The sequence below is a fragment of the Geotrypetes seraphini genome, chromosome 7 (genome assembly GCF_902459505.1).
Source record: "Geotrypetes seraphini chromosome 7, aGeoSer1.1, whole genome shotgun sequence".
Classification (NCBI taxonomy): domain Eukaryota; kingdom Metazoa; phylum Chordata; class Amphibia; order Gymnophiona; family Dermophiidae; genus Geotrypetes; species Geotrypetes seraphini.
Window position 1 is genome coordinate 58,475,885 of NC_047090.1, and position 18,161 is coordinate 58,494,045.

At 42.3% G+C, this 18,161-nt stretch overlaps 1 protein-coding gene across 3 annotated transcripts in view; it reads left to right on the plus strand.

Moving 5' to 3' along the window:
- KIAA0930 (KIAA0930 ortholog) overlaps positions 1-18,161 on the plus strand; it is a 218,875-nt gene that overhangs the window by 91,655 nt on the left and 109,059 nt on the right. For 2 of the 3 annotated variants that reach the window (XM_033951705.1, XM_033951706.1), the window contains exon 5: positions 10,213-10,314. The exons of the other annotated variant lie outside the window; for it this stretch is intronic. In XM_033951705.1, the coding sequence (XP_033807596.1) occupies positions 10,213-10,314 (102 nt within the window). The remainder of the gene's footprint in view (positions 1-10,212; positions 10,315-18,161) is intronic. 3 annotated transcript variants of the gene reach the window in all.

The window sequence follows — 18,161 nt, forward strand, 5'->3', positions numbered from 1 at the left end:
CTCCAGGGCAGTCGACTTAACCATCCAGCTCTACCTCAGCTACTTCAGTGCTGCTGCCATCAGGGGAACCACGTAAGAAAGCTAAGAAATACAAGCACTGTTCCCCCTACAATGCTGCTGCAACCCAAGCATTTTGTCCAGCAAAGAAGCAACAACTGAATGCCTCTGTACATTGAGCTTGGTGTGTCCAGATATTTGAATGTAAACTGCTGAGGTCTGTAATATGGTGATGCGGTATAACAAATGAAATAAACATAGCATAACATTTTGTGCTGACTAGTGCTGCCCGATTCAGGGAAAAAAATTTTGATTTGATTTGGCCTATTGAATCAATTTGATTTGCTTTTCCTGCCCAATCAGACATTTTATTTCAAACATTCTGGTGGGTTTATTTTGTAGCCTTTCTACCCACTCTACTCTGGGAATCAACTACCATATCTGCAAAGGACCAAGCACGCAGCTTAGGGATAGAAACATAGAAACAGACGGCAGATAAGGGCCCACGGCCCATCTAGTCTGCCCACCTTAATGTCCCTCCCCTACCTTTGCCCTGTGAATAGATCCCATGTGCCGATCCCATTTGGCCTTAAAATCAGGCACGCTGCTGGCCTCAATCACCTGTAGTGGAAGACTATTCCAGCGATCAACCACTCTTTCAGTGAAAAAGAATTTCCTGGTGTCACCTCGTAGTTTCCCGCCCCTGATTTTCAACGGATGCCTTCTTGTTGTCGTGGGACCCTTGAAAAAGAAGATATCTTCCTCCGCCTCGATGCGGCCCGTAAGATACTTGAACGTCTTGATCATGTCCCCCCCTCTCTCTCTGTGCTCCTCGAGCGAGTATAGCTGTAATTTGTCAAGCCGTTTTTCGTATGGTAGATCCTTGAGTCCCAAGACCATCCGGGTGGCCATTCTTTGCACCGACTCCAGTCTCAGCACATCCTTGCGATAATGCGGCCTCCAGAATTGCACACAGTATTCCAGGTGGGGCCTCACCATAGATCTATACAATGGCATAATGACTTCCGCCTTATGACTGACGAAACCCCTTCGTATGCAGCCCATGATTTGTCTTGCCTTGGACGAAGCCTGCTCCACTTGATTGGCAGACTTCATGTCCTCACTGACGATTACCCCCAAGTCTCGTTCTGCTACCGTTTTTGCTAGGATCTCGCCATTAAGGGTATAAGACTTGCATGGATTCTGGCTGCCCAGGTGCATAACTTTGCATTTTTTGGCATTGAAGTTGAGTTGCCATGTCCTAGACCATCGCTCCAGTAGGAGTAGGTCGTGCATCATGTTGTCGGGCACTGAATCTTCGTCTGTTGTGCATTTGCCCACTACATTACTCAGTTTGGCGTCATCGGCGAATAATGTTATTTTACCTCGAAGCCCTTCTGCCAAGTCTCTTATAAAGATGTTGAATAGGATTGGGCCCAAGACTGAGCCCTGTGGTACTCCACTAATCACCTCCGTCATTTCGGAGGGGGTGCCGTTCACCACCACCCTTTGGAGCCTACCTCCAAGCCAGCTCCCAACCCATTTCGTCAATGTGTTACCTAATCCTATAGAACTCATCTTGCTCAGTAACCTGCGGTGTGGTACGCTATCGAATGCTTTGCTAAAGTCCAGGTACATGATGCCCAGGGACTCCCCAATATCCAGCTTCCCCGTTACCCAGTCAAAGAAGCTGATCAGGTTGGATTGGCAGGATCTCCCCTTAGTAAATCCATGTTGTCTTTGATCCCGTAGATTCTCCTCATCCAGGATCTTATCTAATTGGTGTTTGATTAGAGTTTCCATTAGTTTGCTCACTATCGATGTTAGACTCACTGGTCTGTAGTTTGCTGTCTCCATCTTTGAGCCTTTCTTGTGGAGTGGAATGACGTTAGCCGTCCTCCAGTCCAATGGGACGCTGCCTGTACTAAGGGAGAGGTTGAAGAGCGCGGACAGTGGCTCCGCCAAGACATCACTCAGCTCCCTAAGCACCCTGGGGTGCAGGTTGTCCGGCCCCATTGCTTTGTTAACCTTGAGCTTTGACAGCTCACCGTAGACACTGCTGGGCGTAAACTCAAAGTTACTAAACGGGTCAACTGAGCCAACCCTTGTCTGTAGCTGAGAGCCGAGCCCTGGCGCTTCTCGGGTGAAGACTGAGCAGAAGTATTCATTTAATAGTTGGGCTTTTTCCGAATCCTTTTCCACATAGTCTCCGTCTGGTTTCCTAAGACGTACAATCCCGCCTGAGTTTTTTCTTCTATCGCTGATATACCTGAAGAAGGATTTATCTCCCTTCTGGATGTTCTTTGCTAGAGACTCCTCCATGAGGAATTTAGCCACCCTGACTGCTGTTTTGACGGCTTTTGATTTGGCCAGGTAGTCTGCTCTAGAGTCCTGCTTCCCTGATTGTTTGTAAGAGATGAATGCTTTTTTCTTCTCCTTGATCAGGTCTGAGATCTCCGCAGTAAACCACTGTGGCTTATTGTTCCTTCGCCATTTACTTACTGATTTTACATAGCGGTTTGTTGCTTCTTGTATGGTTGCTTTCAAAGTCGACCACATGTCTTCCACGTTATCGGTTTCTTCTTGGCTTTGTAGCGCCTGGTGAACGAAGTCTCCCATTTCTTTGAAATTTGTGTCCTTGAATTTGAGGACTTTGGTTAGTGTAGTAGATTTAGTGAAACCTTTCCTGATATTGAACCATACCATGTTGTGGTCACTGGAGGCCAATGTGTCGCCCACCGAGACCTCTGTGACACTTTCTCCATTGGTAAGTATCAGGTCCAGTATTGCCTGATCCCTTGTCGGTTCCAACACCAGTTGCCTGAGGCTTGCTCTTTTCATAGAGTTTAATAGCCTCCTGCTGCTGCCGGAAGCAGAGGTAAGTGTAACCCAATCCACATCAGGCATGTTGAAGTCACCTAGCAATACTGTGTCCCCACGCAAGGTGATATTTTCTATATCTTCGATTATTTCCATATCCAGGTCATCCTGTTGTCTTGGGGGTCTGTAAATTACGCCAAGATACAAGCATTTGTCCTTCCCTCTGGCCAAATTAACCCAAAGGGATTCCCCAGTATACTGGACATCTGAGATTCTCGTGACCTTAATGTCATCTTTAGTATATAATGCTACACCCCCTCCCTTCCTACCTTCTCTGTCCCGGTGAAGCAAGTTGTAACCCGGTATGACCATGTCCCACCCGTGGGAGTCTGTGAGCCAGGTTTCGGATATCGCCACCACATCCAGGTCGGCATTCCTTATTTCTGTTTCCAATTCCAGGATCTTGTTTCCTAAACTGTGTGCGTTGACGTACATAGCCCTCCATGTTATATTTTTGTTATGTCTCAGTGGGGATATTCCTGTTTGAGCTATTTGAACACCTTTAGCATTGTTTGTGTTATTTGTGCTTTCCTGAGGCTCAGAACCACAATGCGTACTCCCCATATACCCAGAACTACAGTGTGTACTCCCCCTAGACCCGGAATTACAATGTGACCCATAAATATGATGTGACCCTACTCCCGACTCAAAAGTGTGTGCACTCACCCCTGACCCAGAATTTCGGTGTCTACTTTCCTCAGCCTCATAAATGTATTGGCATTTTAGTTCGCCTGGTATGTTGTTTGTGCCTGTACCCTCCCCCGACTTACCTAGTTTAAAGCCCTGTGGAGTAGGCGGGCTAGGCGGTGTCCAAGGACATTCTTCCCTCTTCTGGTTAGGTGTAGCCCGTCGTGTCCCTGTAGTCCTTGCAATGCTTCTCCATGGTGCAGAAACCCGAAGTTCATCTCCTTGCACCATCCTCGCAGCCAGTCGTTCGCCCTTTGTATTCGATCCTCTCTGGCTCTGCCCTTGCCCCTCACTGGGAGAATCGAGGAGAAGACTACCTGCGCATCCATCCTCCTCAGCTTCTCCCCCAGGGCCCTGAAGTCTTCAGGTATGCTGTCCGGGCTGCTCCTTGCGGTGTCGTTGGTTCCGACGTGGATTAGAACCATGGGGAAGTGGTCTCGGGGCTTGATGAGTCTGTCAATGCAAGCAGTGACATCCCGGATCCTGGCCCCTGGCAAACAGCAGACCTCTCTTGATACTCCTTCACTCTAACCTGTTGCTTTCCAACTACATCTCTCAGTCAATCTCTTCTTCATTCTACTACTTACGACAACTCCAAAAAATAAGGAACTACTTCTCGACATCACCCAACTTTTCTATGCCTTCATCCACTCCACATGGACTACTGCAGTGCGCTATTCAATGGTCTCCCAACAAAGAATATACAGCGTCTTCAATATGTACAAAATGTAGCAATCAGACTCCAGAAGAACCTTCCCGCCCACGACCCTGTCTTCCAGGCTCTATTATCAACCTACTGGCTACCCATTGCCAACGTTTTGTCTTTAAGAGGCTTGATGCTGGCATAAAAATCCTTGCACAACATGGTGCCAGACTACGTGTCACCTAAGTTTCCTCCATACATGCCAAACAGGCCACGCCGCTCTCAGGAAGAAACACAGCTCCAAATACCCCCTGTTTGTGCCCCCAATCACATAATGATAAACAATGATCCTATTCTCATTTCTTACCAAGCTACTGGAATCAATTGCCTCCACAGATCCCTTGAAGGACTCCTAAATTTCAGAAAAGCAATAAAAACGTATCTCTTCACTTAAACTCTTGCCTATTGCCGTATAAGAAAATAAAATAAATGTATATTGGAACCATTCCTCTATATGTTGAATTAGGATGCACACATTGTATTGTACGTATGTCAAATTGTAACCAGTTTGTGAAAAATAAGAAATTAATATTGGAACTAGGCCCTCTGTATAGATATGTTGAATTAAGATCTTCACATTGTATTATAAGTATGCCAAATTATAAGTAAACTAGTATTTTAGCCCGTTACATTAACGGGTGCTAGAATATATGTCTGTCTTCTTTATTTCCGTCTCTCTCTTTCCCTCCCGCTGTCTTTCTTTCTGTCTGTCTCTCTCCCTTTGACTGTCTGCCTTTCTGTGTCTCTCCCTGCCCCTGTGTCTTTCTTCTTTTCTTTTTGTCTCCCTTCCTCCTGCTATCTGTCTTTCTTTCTATCTATCTGTCTCTCTCCCTGCCTCCTATGCAGCAGCATTTCTCTCCCCCCACTTCCCTGTGCAGCAGCCACAGCAGTATTCCCTCCCCCTCCATTTCCCTGTGCAGCAGCCACAGCAGCAGCATTCCCTACCCCTCCATTTCCCTCCCCCCACACCACTTCCCTGTGCAGCAGCAGCATTTCCCCTACCTCCCCTTTCTTTTCCCGCGGTCTGGCCAGCTCCCTTACTGCTCCTCCCCCTTCCCTTCCTGCAGTCCCAATAAACCTGCCGATTCCAGCAGCGTGTGCAGCACTCTACACACGCTGCTTCGGGGCCTTCTACTGCCCTGATTTACTCTGGCACATGCCTGATGACATCATCAGAGATGCGGCAGAGCAAATCAGGGCAATAGAAGGCCCCGAAGCAGCGTGTGTAGAGTGCTGCACACGCTGCTGGAATCGGCAGGTTTGTAGTTGGGACCGTGGGAAGGGAAGGGGGGGCAGTAAGGGAGCCATGTCTCTGTCTCTCAGCGGGGCTAACCGGCTCCGGCCAGCCAAAGTTCATTTTTTAGTTCAAAGCCGACGCTGAATCTCCTCTCTCGGTCCCCGCCAGAGTCGGAAGTCTTCTCCGATTCTGGTGAGGTTTGATAGAGGAGCCGCGGCGGGGGCTATGAACAAAAAAATGAACTTTGTCTGGCCGGAACCTGCAAGCCCGCTGCAAGACAGAGAGATGCATGGTAAGCGCGCATGCGCACTCTGCCGGCCACGGAACTACAGATCAGGCAACACGGTGTTAAGAGTGCGCATGCGCACTTAGCGTTTTATTATTATAGATACAGTGGTACCTTAGTTTGTGAGCATAATTTGTTCCAGAAGCATGCTCATAATCCAAAGCGCTCGTATATCAAAGCAAATTTCCCCATAGGAAATAATGGAAACTTGGACAATTAGTTCCACATCCCAAAAACTTTAATAGAAAATACAACACTGTACGTACTTGTATTGCAAGATCTCACTAGTTTTGAACAGTCATAAGAACATAAGAAATGCCTCCGCTGGGTCAGACCCGAGATCCATCGCGCCCAGCAGTCCGCTCACGCGGCGGCCCAACAGGTCCAGGACCTGTGCAGTAAATTTCTATCTATACCCCTCTATCCCCTTTTCCAGCAGGAATTTGTCCAAACCTTTCTTAAACCCCAGTACTGTACTCTGCCCTATAACTTCCTCTGGAATTGTATTCCAAGTGTCCACCACACGTTGTGTAAAGAAGAACTTCCTAGCATTAGTTTTGAATTTGCCTCCTTTCAACTTTTCCGAATGCCCTCTTGTTTTTTTTATTTTCTGAAAGTTTGAAGAATCTGTCCCTCTCTACTCTCTCTATGCCCTTCATGATCTTGTAAGTCTCTATCATATCCCCTCTTAATCTTCTCTTTTCTAGGGAAAAGAGTCCCAATTTTTCCAATCTCTCAGCATATGAAAGGCTTTCCATCCCCTTAATCAGTCGTGTTGCTCTCCTCTGAACTCTCTCGAGCAATGCCATATCCTTTTTAAGGTATGGTGACCAATACTGGACGCAGTACTCAAGATGTGGACGCACCATTGCCCGATACAGCGGCAGGATAACTTCTTTCGTTCTGGTTGTAATACCTTTCTTGATTATACCTAGCATTCTATTCGCTCTCTTAGTGGCAGCTGCGCACTGTGCTGTCGGCTTCATTGTCATGTCCACCATCACCCCCAAGTCCCTTTCTTGTGCACTCTCATTCAAAAACTTCCCTCCCATCACATAATTATACCTCGAGTTTTTGCTTCCCACATGCAATACTTTACACTTCCCAACATTGAATTTCATCTGCCATCTCTCTGCCCATTTCCCTAGTTTGTCCAAGTCTCTTTGCAATTCTTCGCAGTCCTCCTTTGTCCGAGCTCTACTAAATAGTTTGGTGTCGTCCGCAAATTTTATTATCTCACACTTCGTCCCTGTTTCTAGATCATTTATGAATATGTTAAAAAGCAGTGGCCCGAGCACCGAGCCCTGCGGAACACCACTCGTGACCTTTCTCCAGTCTGAGTAGTGGCCCTTCACCCCTACCCTCTGTTTCCTACCTTCTAACCAGTTTCTGATCCATCTATGCACGTCTCCGTCCACCCCATGGTTCTTCAGTTTCCGGAGTAGACGTTCATGAGGCACCTTGTCAAAGGCTTTCTGGAAATCTAGGTATATGATGTCTATGTTTTCAGAAGTTCGTTTCTTTCAAAATGTTTATCGATGTTTTCTTTTATCAGTGCTTCCGCCATTTTCCCCGGAACCGAGGTCAGACTCACCGGTCTGTAGTTTCCCGGGTCCCCTCTTGATCCCTTTTTAAAGATGGGCGTTACGTTGGCTATCTTCCAATCCTCCGGAATCACACCTGTTTTCAGAGATAGGTTGCAAATTTGCTGCAGTAGTTCTGCTATTTCCTCCTTTAGTTCCTTCAGAACCCTTGGGTGAATTGGGCATGATGCTTTTATTAAGTTCAGCCATGCTCAGCATGAGATGTGCGTATGTTGTGCACACTTGAACTGAGGGTGCATGTATTACATTCAGATGCGATCAGTGATGCAACGCGCATATGTTGTGCATAGTTGACGTGATGCACGTATGTGCTCTTACTGCAAGACACTTGTTTATCGAGTTAAAATTTGAGAAAATGTTTTGCTTGTCTTGCAAAACACTCGTAAACCACGTTACTCGCTATCCAAGGTTTGACTGTATGTTAAATTAGTATGTGATGTTAACCTGTAATCCGTTCTGAGCTTGTTGGGGAGATCACAATATAAAACTAACTAACCTTCTACACCTCTCTAATTCTGGACTAAATATTAATTCAGTGAGAGTTTCATCTCAGTACTATAAGTGGTTTTCATACACCACTGGACAACAAGCCCTTAGCAGTACATCCTCTGATTTTCTAGATTCACGAAGGGCCTTTAGAATACAAGCTGCCTCTGAAACTTCTTCCACCAGCTTAGGAATTAATATGGTATTTTCAGCATTCATAAGGCCTCCATTTAAACCACTGTCCACTTCATCTCTCAAGTACCTTGCTTGGAAAGTGGTTTTCCTCATTGCTCTTACGTCAGCACACTGAATCAGTGAACTCTAGGCACTAGTAGCATGTCCATCTTTATATTACATTTTCTTCCTGACGGTGGTTCTTCAAACTCATCCGAAATTCCTCCCAAAATTTGTATCGGAGTATCATCTCAACAAGTCCATCATCTGGTATTTTTTCCAGAGCCGCATGCTTATCCCAGTGAGGAAGTTCTTCACACATTGGACTACAGATGTGCTCTAGCTTGCTACTTGGATAGAACCAACCCTCACAGAACTACTCCTCAGTTATTTATATAACCAAGAGAACTATTTCCACTTGGATAGTGGACTGTATCTCATTCTGCTATGCTCAGACCAGTCTGACGGTAGAGAGTCGTGTTATTGCACATAAGGTGCAAGCCATGGTGACTTCAATAGCCCATCTATGCTTCACTCCAATTAAGGACATCTTTAAAGCAGCCACCTGGTCCTCAGTTCACACATTCATGACTCACTATTGTTTGGAAAATCTTACCAGACAGGATAGTCAGTTCAGTCACAAAGTTCTTCAAAGTTTAATCTCAAATTAGAAGCCAATTTCCCTCTAACCCTATTTGTTAGCTGGGGAGTCCCCATATGTGAGAATATGCTGCCTGCTTGTCCTGGGATAAAGCACAGTTACTTACCTGTAACTGATGTTATCCAGGGGTAGCAGGTAGATATTCTCACAACCTGCCCACCTCCCCTTCTTAACTTCTTAGTAGAGAATGACACGGTGACAAAATTCATCACCGTTCCCGTCCCCGCGGATAACCGCGGGAAACCATCTTCATGTCATTCTTTAAGGAGAGAGGGAAGAATCAGAGTATAATTGGGCACAACCACTGACCCACAAGCTTTGCTTTGAAGAATGCTGGTGTAGAAGGACCGAGGTTGAATTAGACACTAGAAAATGACATGGGATTATTTCCCGCGGTTATCCGTGGGGACGGGAACGGTGATGAATTTTGTAACCGTGTCATTCTCTACTTCTTAGCTCTGTTACTGAACTGATGATCCCGCGAGCTGGCAGCGGATGGGAAGGCACCCACGCATTCGCAGTTCAGACAGTCTTGTGATTTTCTTAAAGTGACATTTCATATTAGACGGTCTGTGCCGGGTTCCATTTTTCTAGATTCATGAAGGGCCTTTACAATACTAAGCTGCCTCTGAAACTTCTTCCACTGGCTTGGGACCTTATACTGTTTCATGGCATTCTAATGAATTCATCAAAGTTGTAGGCAGGATAATATAACCTCTCGACCCTGAAGAAAGGTTTTCTGAAACATGCATGTTGGGGGAGGTGGCGCACAAGATAAGTGATGGTTAAAATGTTAATATCACACAGGTGTATAAAATGAAAATGAACTAAAAAGAAAAATCACAGTTACATTGGTATTCATAAGCACAGTAATAGGATCGATGAAGACTAAAGCAATCGGGAGTTTTTCATCTCGGATGGTGTTCTGAAGATCCTTACAAAAAAATAGAGATATCTTTGTATTTATGTGCTATGTTACATATATAATTTTATAGTGTACATTTTTCAGTGTGTGGAAGACTTGGACTTATAGTTAGCACTACTTATTAAGGGATTGTGTGAAATTGTGCTAATTGAAGTAGCAGTAACAAATTTATGAGGGTTCCATAGATGACATCACCCACATGTGAGAACATCTGCCTGCTGTCCCTGGATAACACCTGTTACAGTTAAGTAACTGTGCTTTAAATGTGGTTGAATGTGTGAAGATTCCTAGCTCATATTGTGTTTAATGTTACAAAAAAGATAGTCTAGGTGAAAGGATACTTTGATCCATATATTCATTAAAAAATTTGCCTAATTTTTGGCAAATAAAAACCATAAGGCAGGGATAGGGAACCTCCAGCCTTCAAGATCCACATACCAAGTGCAAACATATCTATTATATTCATGAAAGATCCTGAAATCCTGACCAGTATGAATTCTTGACAGCTGGAAGTTTTCTACCATTGCACAATGATGTTAAAGCGTGTATGACACCTTGTAATTCATTTCTAGCAAGTATTTGCATCTCCGAGCAAGCACCCAATGGACAGCAAAGGAGAAGAATCTAAGATCAGCTACCCGAATATATTTTTCATGATTGACAACTTTGAAGAGGTTGGTTGATAAATTTAAAGCAGCTTTTCATATTATCCTCTCTTTCCTAAAAGGTTTTGAAAGACATTTTAATTGCTTATAGATTACTTACTTTTTAAAATGATTTGTAATCCTTTTCGGATTATTGCATATTACCAGTTAGTTTTGGATGACTATATTGAATGTGGATAGAAAAATTATAAAGGAGAACATCACTAATCCAGTGGTTCTTAAGCCAGTCTTGGGGGATCCCCAGCCAATCAGGTTTTCAAGATATCCCTAATGAATATTCATGAGGCATATTTGCATATAATAGGTGACAAGCATGCAAATCTGCCTCATGCATAATTGTTAGGGATATCTTGAAAAACCTGACTGGTTGGGGGTCCCCCAGAATAGGTTTAAGAACCACTTCACTAATCTGTTAATGGGACAATCCAGGTTCTAATTAACTTTGCTCTTTAACATAACCTTTTAAAAGATGAAGTATTCCCCATTGTAATTATTCATAAATTTAGTTCATGATGGATCATTTTGATTAGTCCGCTAATGGGTCTTCACTCCTCTTTATCCTGGGATAATCATCATAGTTAGCATTTTGGATGAAAGGTACTATGGGGCTAATTTTCAAGAGAAAAACATTAAAAAATGGCATGAAGTGTCGTTTGGACTTTTTTCTTGCTAAAAATGTCCAAATCAGTTTTTATCAAAACGCATATTTTAGCTGTTTTTCTAGGCTGTTCATCTCCTGTTCGTCTAAATTCCAAGGGGGTGTGTTGAAGACATGTTTTGGGAGGGCTTTGGGCTTGGATGTTTTGCAGTGATAATCGAACATTTAAAAAATATCCATTTAGATGTTTGGGGCTAGACCTGTTTTAAAAACAACTAAGAGCTAAAAAGGTGCCCAAACTGACCAGATGACCACTGGAAGGGATTAAGACATGACCCCCTCTTACTCACCCAGTGATCACCGATCCCCCCCCACTCTAAGATGTGAAGGATACAGTATATTAGCCTGTATGACAGTTTCAGATGGCCAGAGATCTCAGAAGAGCAGAGGACACTCGGGGGCAATTAATGTCACATGATAAGTCCCAGTTACACATCTCATCATAACCCACTTATATTGTATGGTGAGCCCTCCAAAACCTACCCAAGACTTACTGTACCCACCTGTATACCCCAACAATAGCCCTTATGCCTGCAGGTGTCATCTAGGTACAGTAGGTTTTGGGTGGGTTTTAGAGGACTCGCTAAACAATATTGAAAGATTAGATTTTTACCTTGATAATCTTTCTGTTAATCTTCACAGGAGTCGGTATGTTAGGTGATCAGCCCTAAGCTGTGAACAGGCTTTGCAGAAGTGTATTGCAACTTTCTATTCCTCCCTTATTCACAGTGGAGTGGAGTGCTCCCTTCAGTTCATTCCAAAGCAATCAATCTCCACTGGAACATAATACAAAGAAGGAGGGGTATGGGGAACTTCCTCGCAAACATCATTACATATTTGTTCTGCTCTTCAACTTATAAAAAGAAGACCAATTAATAACAAGCATTTATAACATAGCAGCAATAGTGAACCAACCTGCTGTATGCAATGAGCACTAACATAAACTGAGCCAGAAGCTTAACAAGTCATTTACTTATACAGGATTTCTTAATAATAATAATAATAATAATAATAATATTAATAATAACTTTATTTTTCTATACCGCCATAGTCAGGTGACTTCTAGGCGGTTCACAATGTAAGAAGGCTGGACATTCAGCGAATAACAAGGTCACAATACAATACAATAAGTCAACATACAATACAAGACAAAACAATACAATACAGTACGATACAATACAATGAGTGTATACAACACAGTACAATATAATACAACGAGTCTAAATATACTACAATACAATAAGTCTAAAGACAACACCATACATAAGACTAATACAGTATTGTACAATGAGTCTAAATATAATACAATAGTGAAGAGGGGAAAGTTACAGATTGGGGTTCAATGGGTGATGAGTAACTGAGTATTTCTTTAGAACTTCCATTTGAATTGGGGTACTATGGATAGCGAATATCTGAGTACATGAGGGGCATCTTGAGAAAGAAAGAAAGGCGTTTAGAGGGAGGGGAGTCCTAGTGCGGGAGGGGACGATTTTAGTCCGTGAATTTTTCGAATAGGGCGGTTTTGATTGATTTGCGGAATGCACTGTAAGACAGGTTGGGTTCGTTTATGTAGTTTTTCAGCCAGACTTGCTGTCTGTTCGCTTGGAACTTAAAGGTTCTATCCAGGAATGATTTGTATCTGCAGCCCGTAATCTTTGGGTATGCAAATATGTTTTTGTTTCTGGTCGTTCGTGTGGGGTTGTGTAGGATGAAGTGAGTTTGTAGGTATGAAGGTGCTAGTCCCCAGACTTGCTTGAAACAGGTGCAAGCAAATTTGAATAATGCTCAGCCATCTGACTGACAGGAGAAGAACTCCAGATCAGGAATTTAGAAATACTGTATCTAAACATCAGATAGAGATATAGCAATACCTTCTACAATGATACTAACTGTAGCTTTCTATTGATAAAACGTAATTATTGAGACTTTTCTTTAAAAACAAACAAAAAGAGTTTCTAGGATGTAAAATTCAAATGTTTCCTGATCTTTCAAGAGAAACTCAAAAGCGTCATCGAGAATTTCTTCTTCTGAGACCAGGAGCCATTTTCATTGGGGGTGACCTTTTACTTGAGATATCCATGCAAGTGTATTATATGCCACCACTCAGTTAAATACATTTTCTTTGAACCGCAACAGTTAACGACTTTTCTCTCTTTGTCTCGACTGGATGAAGGGAAATCAACTGCTCAATAGTTTATATATGGCGCTCCTACCTCAGCATTGTCTGTAGTTTATCTTGCTATATATTATATTTCTTATTTTTCGCCTTTATATGTAACCTTGGAATCATAGTTTTTGTGGACTTGAGTTAATTGGAAAGTTTCTTTGTTACAAAATCATGTTAATGTGTAATGTGATTCATATTCGGAAGAAGGCTGTATCTTCATTAACTCTCTTTCTGTACAAGTTAATGCTTGATATGTAATTTGAAAATCTATAAATAAATAATAAAAAAAGAAAGAACGAAATACTGTATCTGAGGCAGAAAGCAGACGAATCAGGATACTGAGGTTGGCTGTACAGACTCCTTTGAAGATTAACAGAAAGAAGATATCCAGGTTAGAACCTATTCTTTCATTCTGTTACATCTGCATAGGAGTCCGTAAATAAGGTGACGTACCAAAACTATAGTTGACATCTAAGGTGGGACAGAGGAGCCTGCCCGCAAGGTCAAGGCTCCAAAAAGTGATGTCCTCTCGAGCTATGTCTACTCTGTAAAACCTCATAAAGGAATGGAAAGTAGACCAAGTAGCTTGTCTACAAATCTGCAGGAGGAATTGTCTGAGACTTCTCCCATGAAGATGTGACACTCCCGGTTGAGTGTGTCCTAAGAGAAACTGGCAGCTGCTTGCCACAGGCAATGTATGCTGATAAAATGGCCATGTGAATCCAACTGGCTATAGAGACCTTGAATGTCGGTCTTCCCCCACAAACATATGGTCTGAAAGATGAAATTGATTGGTCTTTTCCAGGTAGTGAAGTAAAACTCTTCGTGTATCCAGTTTCTATAAAATCCTATCCTTCTCTCTCAAGCCCATGAATTGAAAAGCAGGCAGACCCTTGGTTGATGAGGAAATATGATACAGTGTTTGGAAGGAAGGAGCAATAGGGAGAGCTACCCCAGCCCCTGTGTTCTTGAAGAAGGACTCTCTGCAGAAGAGAGCTTGGAATTCTGATATTCATCTTGTTGAGACAATCGCCACCAGGAACACCATCTTCACTGTGAGGTCCAAGATGGATGTCTCCTGCAGTGGTTTATATGGAGGCTTAGTGAGACTTTTTAGAATGATGTTAAAATGCCAGGATGGAAAAGGTTGATGTAGCAGAGACGGCAACTGGTGCGCACCTCTTTGGAATATGGTTACATCTGGATGAGCTGCCAGTGAAACTTTACCTCTTGGTACCTGAAATTATGAGAGGTCTGCCACTTAAACTTTGAGGGAATTATTTTGATCTCTTCTAGGTGCATAGGTGTTCCATTGAAGGTGGATCTTATGGTTGCGATTTTGTCTTTGAAGAATGTTGCTAAGAGGGTGGCTGTGGGTGTGGAGGTGTTGTTGCTTGTCAGGTAGGGTTTGGTGTCTGTGAGTTCTTTTAGTAGTTGGAATAGTTTTTTTGTGTCTTGAGATTCTTCTCCTATTTGCTTTGTGTAGTATGTTTTTCGTTTTTCTTTTAATTTTTGTTTGTATTTTTGGTTAAGTTTTCTCCATGTTGTTTCTGTGGAGTTTTGACTGTTTTTCCTCCATTTTCTTTCTTGTTGTCTGCTTTCCCTTTTTAATAGGAGTAGTTCATTGTCGAACCATTTGTCAGATTTTCTGTGGATTTTGGTTTTGGTCTGTTCTGGAGCTAGCTCATCTAGGGTTGCTGCACTTAGCTGGCTCCATTGTGTGATGAAGTTTTTGGGGTTATAGTTTTGGATTATGGCATCTGTTTTCATCCAGAATTTGGTGGGGTTGATGTGCTTAAGTGAGATGTAGATTATTTTTTGTGTGTTTGGTTTTTTTGTTGTTGGTCCAGTTGATATTGAAGGAGTATGTATAGTGGTCTGACCAGAGGGAGCGATACCAGTTTCCATTTAAAGTGTGAATTTCTGGTTGTGTGGGTTGTTGGGTCATATAGGCTGCAATGTCGAGATGGTGGCCTTTTTCATGAGTTATTTGAGGGTCTAATAACTTGTATGTTAAAGCCTCAAGGTAAGACAGTAAGATTTCTACTTGTTTAGAGGCTTGGCTTTCGAGGTGGAGGTTTAGGTTTCTTAGGATTAAGTTGTAAGTTGAATATTAGTCTGTTGTAAGTTGAATATTAGTCTGACTGCTGTGTTCTGAGTCATCTGTAGTTTGTTCAGGAGAGTAGAGTTTATACCCCCAGAGGAAGTTACAATAATCCAGCTGAGACAGTATTAAGCATTGGCATTCGTGTGGAAAAGGGTGCTCTTGAAAAAAGGGTCTAATAAATTTTAGTCTTTTCAAATGCTTGAAATTTGTACGATAGGGTGGCGTCAAGTATGACTCCAAGAACCTTGGACATCTAGTTTATATTCAGTGTGGATCATGAGGTTAGAGTTACAGTGGGAGGAACCATGTGTACAGCGTTATGAAAAGCAAAAAGGAACTGTGGCGGCGATAATCAAGTATATGCATCACTCTTACTTCTGAAGCTTTAAACTGGTTATCATGAACATCGCCTCCACAGTTCCTTTTTGCTTTTGGTTGTCTCCTGACTGTGGAAACATTTGGTGAATTCTTCTCGTTTTATAACATTATGAAACCATAGAACTCTGGTTGTGTTTGTTGGATTAAAGCCCAGGTCTGTATTTTTTGTCTATTCTATTTGATATTATTAGCGTTGTTATTAGAGTCACAATTAATTGGGATGAATGGAAAAATGTCATCTGTATATGAGAATATGCATTCGTTGTTGAATTTGATATGGCCTAGTGAGCTCATGAAAAAGTTATAGAGGATTGGTGATCCTTGTGATATACCATAGAACGCTTGCCAGTTGACACACGTACGTGCACGCACACTTTACTCTGCATGCTTTTCGTACTTGTTCGCCTGTACTTTATAGCTACTCTGCATGTTACTTATATACTGGATATTGGAACAATGCTCCACCTGTATGAGCCATTGAAACGTTTACAAACAGTATAAAATGCTGCATTCGATTGTTAGGTCGTGCACACATCTATGATCATGTAATTCCGTTATATTTGAAATTCCATTGGTTACCAATGGAATTTAGAATTAAATTTAAGATTCTGATGTTAGCACATAGGGCATTGTTCGAGTTACAACCGTCATATCTTTCTAACCTGTTGTTTTATGTGCCTAGGTGTTTATTAAGATCTTTAAATGATAATAGAGTAGCTGTCCCCACATTTTGAAGGCTTATCTTGCCTCGATTAGAAATGGTGCATTTTTTAATTTAGTTCCAATATTATGGAATAACTTACCAATAGAATAAAGAAAGGAAGAATCATTTCAAAAGTTTAAAAGACATCTAAAAGCACATTTTTTTCAAATGGAATTCTTAAATTTATTTATTTAGCCCGTCCTCCCAAAGGAGCCCAGAATGGGTTACAAGAGTATATTCATAGTATGGGTAGGACAAACTTTCGCAAGAAATACAGACTTTACAGCATTTACAGTATAGACAAGGGGGTTTAAATTACAGCATTTACAGTATAGACAAGGGGGTTTAAATTACAGCATTTACAGTATAGACAAGGGGGTTTAGATTACAGAATTTACAGTGAAGACATAACATACAGACTTAATAATACAAACTTAGTAGGCATAGGGTGGATTAAATTGCAGTGTTTACAGTGTAGATATAAATATACAACTGCAAGATGTTATCTCACAGTTATGCCATACTTCATTCTGTGATATTTATTAGTCTTACTGGTCCTCAGCGGGCCACCACGCACTCAAACTCTCTTATTATGCTGGGCTTTATGCTCCCACGTCATCGGATCCAGTGTGAATAATGTTTTAAATATTTTAAGAAATAATTTAGCTTATTCAAATAATTGTGTGCTAAAAGTACTTAGCTTGTGCAAAAGACGCTATTCAGGGTGGGTAGAATCACCAATCACCAACATGTTTCACCCGTGTGGTTCTAAGGGCTTTATCAAGGTTCCCACTCCCTAAAGAAATAAAGAAACACCTAAGTCTCCATATTACATCGCTAAGTTAAGAACATATATTCTTCAACTAAATATAGTTTAAAACATTTAGCATTGCCCCTTAATTTCCTTCCTTATCTCTTTAATCATTCATCCCAACCATTGCGTCAGAAACGAAATGGCTGCCCCGCTCTTAATCCACTGTTTTATACGTTTCACACCCCCGACGTCAACGTCCCAATAATACAGGGACATCAACATCTGACGTCAGAGCGTATGACTTTAAAACTTTAAAGTTCTTCAATTGATTACAAGGATGATATGAAGGATCTACCCCCAGAATCAACTTCTACACCAATGAAGCCTACTTGAGCTCATTGTTTAGTCCATTCAGGGCCACCGTATTCAAATGGTAGATCCATCGTTGTTCTAGTATATTTAGTCTCCCCTCCCAATCCCCTTCCAGTTCTGCCTCATCTATACAGTCAATCACTCTCCATTTAAGATGTTCAACCCCATGCCCTTTGTCTATCCAGTGTTGGACTATAGGGGCTTGTGAAGCCCCGGTATTGATCCGTGACTTGTGTTCATTCAAGCGTGTGTTGATCGCCCTCTTAGTTCGCCCCACATATACCAGATCGCATGGGCAGACTATTATATAGACCTTAGATGTTTTACAGGTAGTATTAGTCCTTGCCCTGACTGTATAGCCTGATTGGGGATCAATCCATTGGGGACCTTCCATCACTAGATTACACCATTGGCACTGGTGACATTTTACGTGGCCTGTCAATATGCCTTCCTTATTCAACTTCTTGTCAGATTTTCTTAATGCCTGCCCAATTGTCTTCCCCCTACGATAAGAGAACATAGGGAGTTCTGAAAAACCTTCATGCAGATGGAGTATGGGCCAATACTGTTTTATCAGGGAGATAAAGAACCCCTGAAGCTTTAGAATAAGGTAAAACACAAATCAACTGACCCTCCTCCTGTAATCTAGGCTTATCAATCAGTAATAACTCTCTCTGAGCATAACGTGCCCGTAAGTAGGCTTGCCTAGTGGAACTT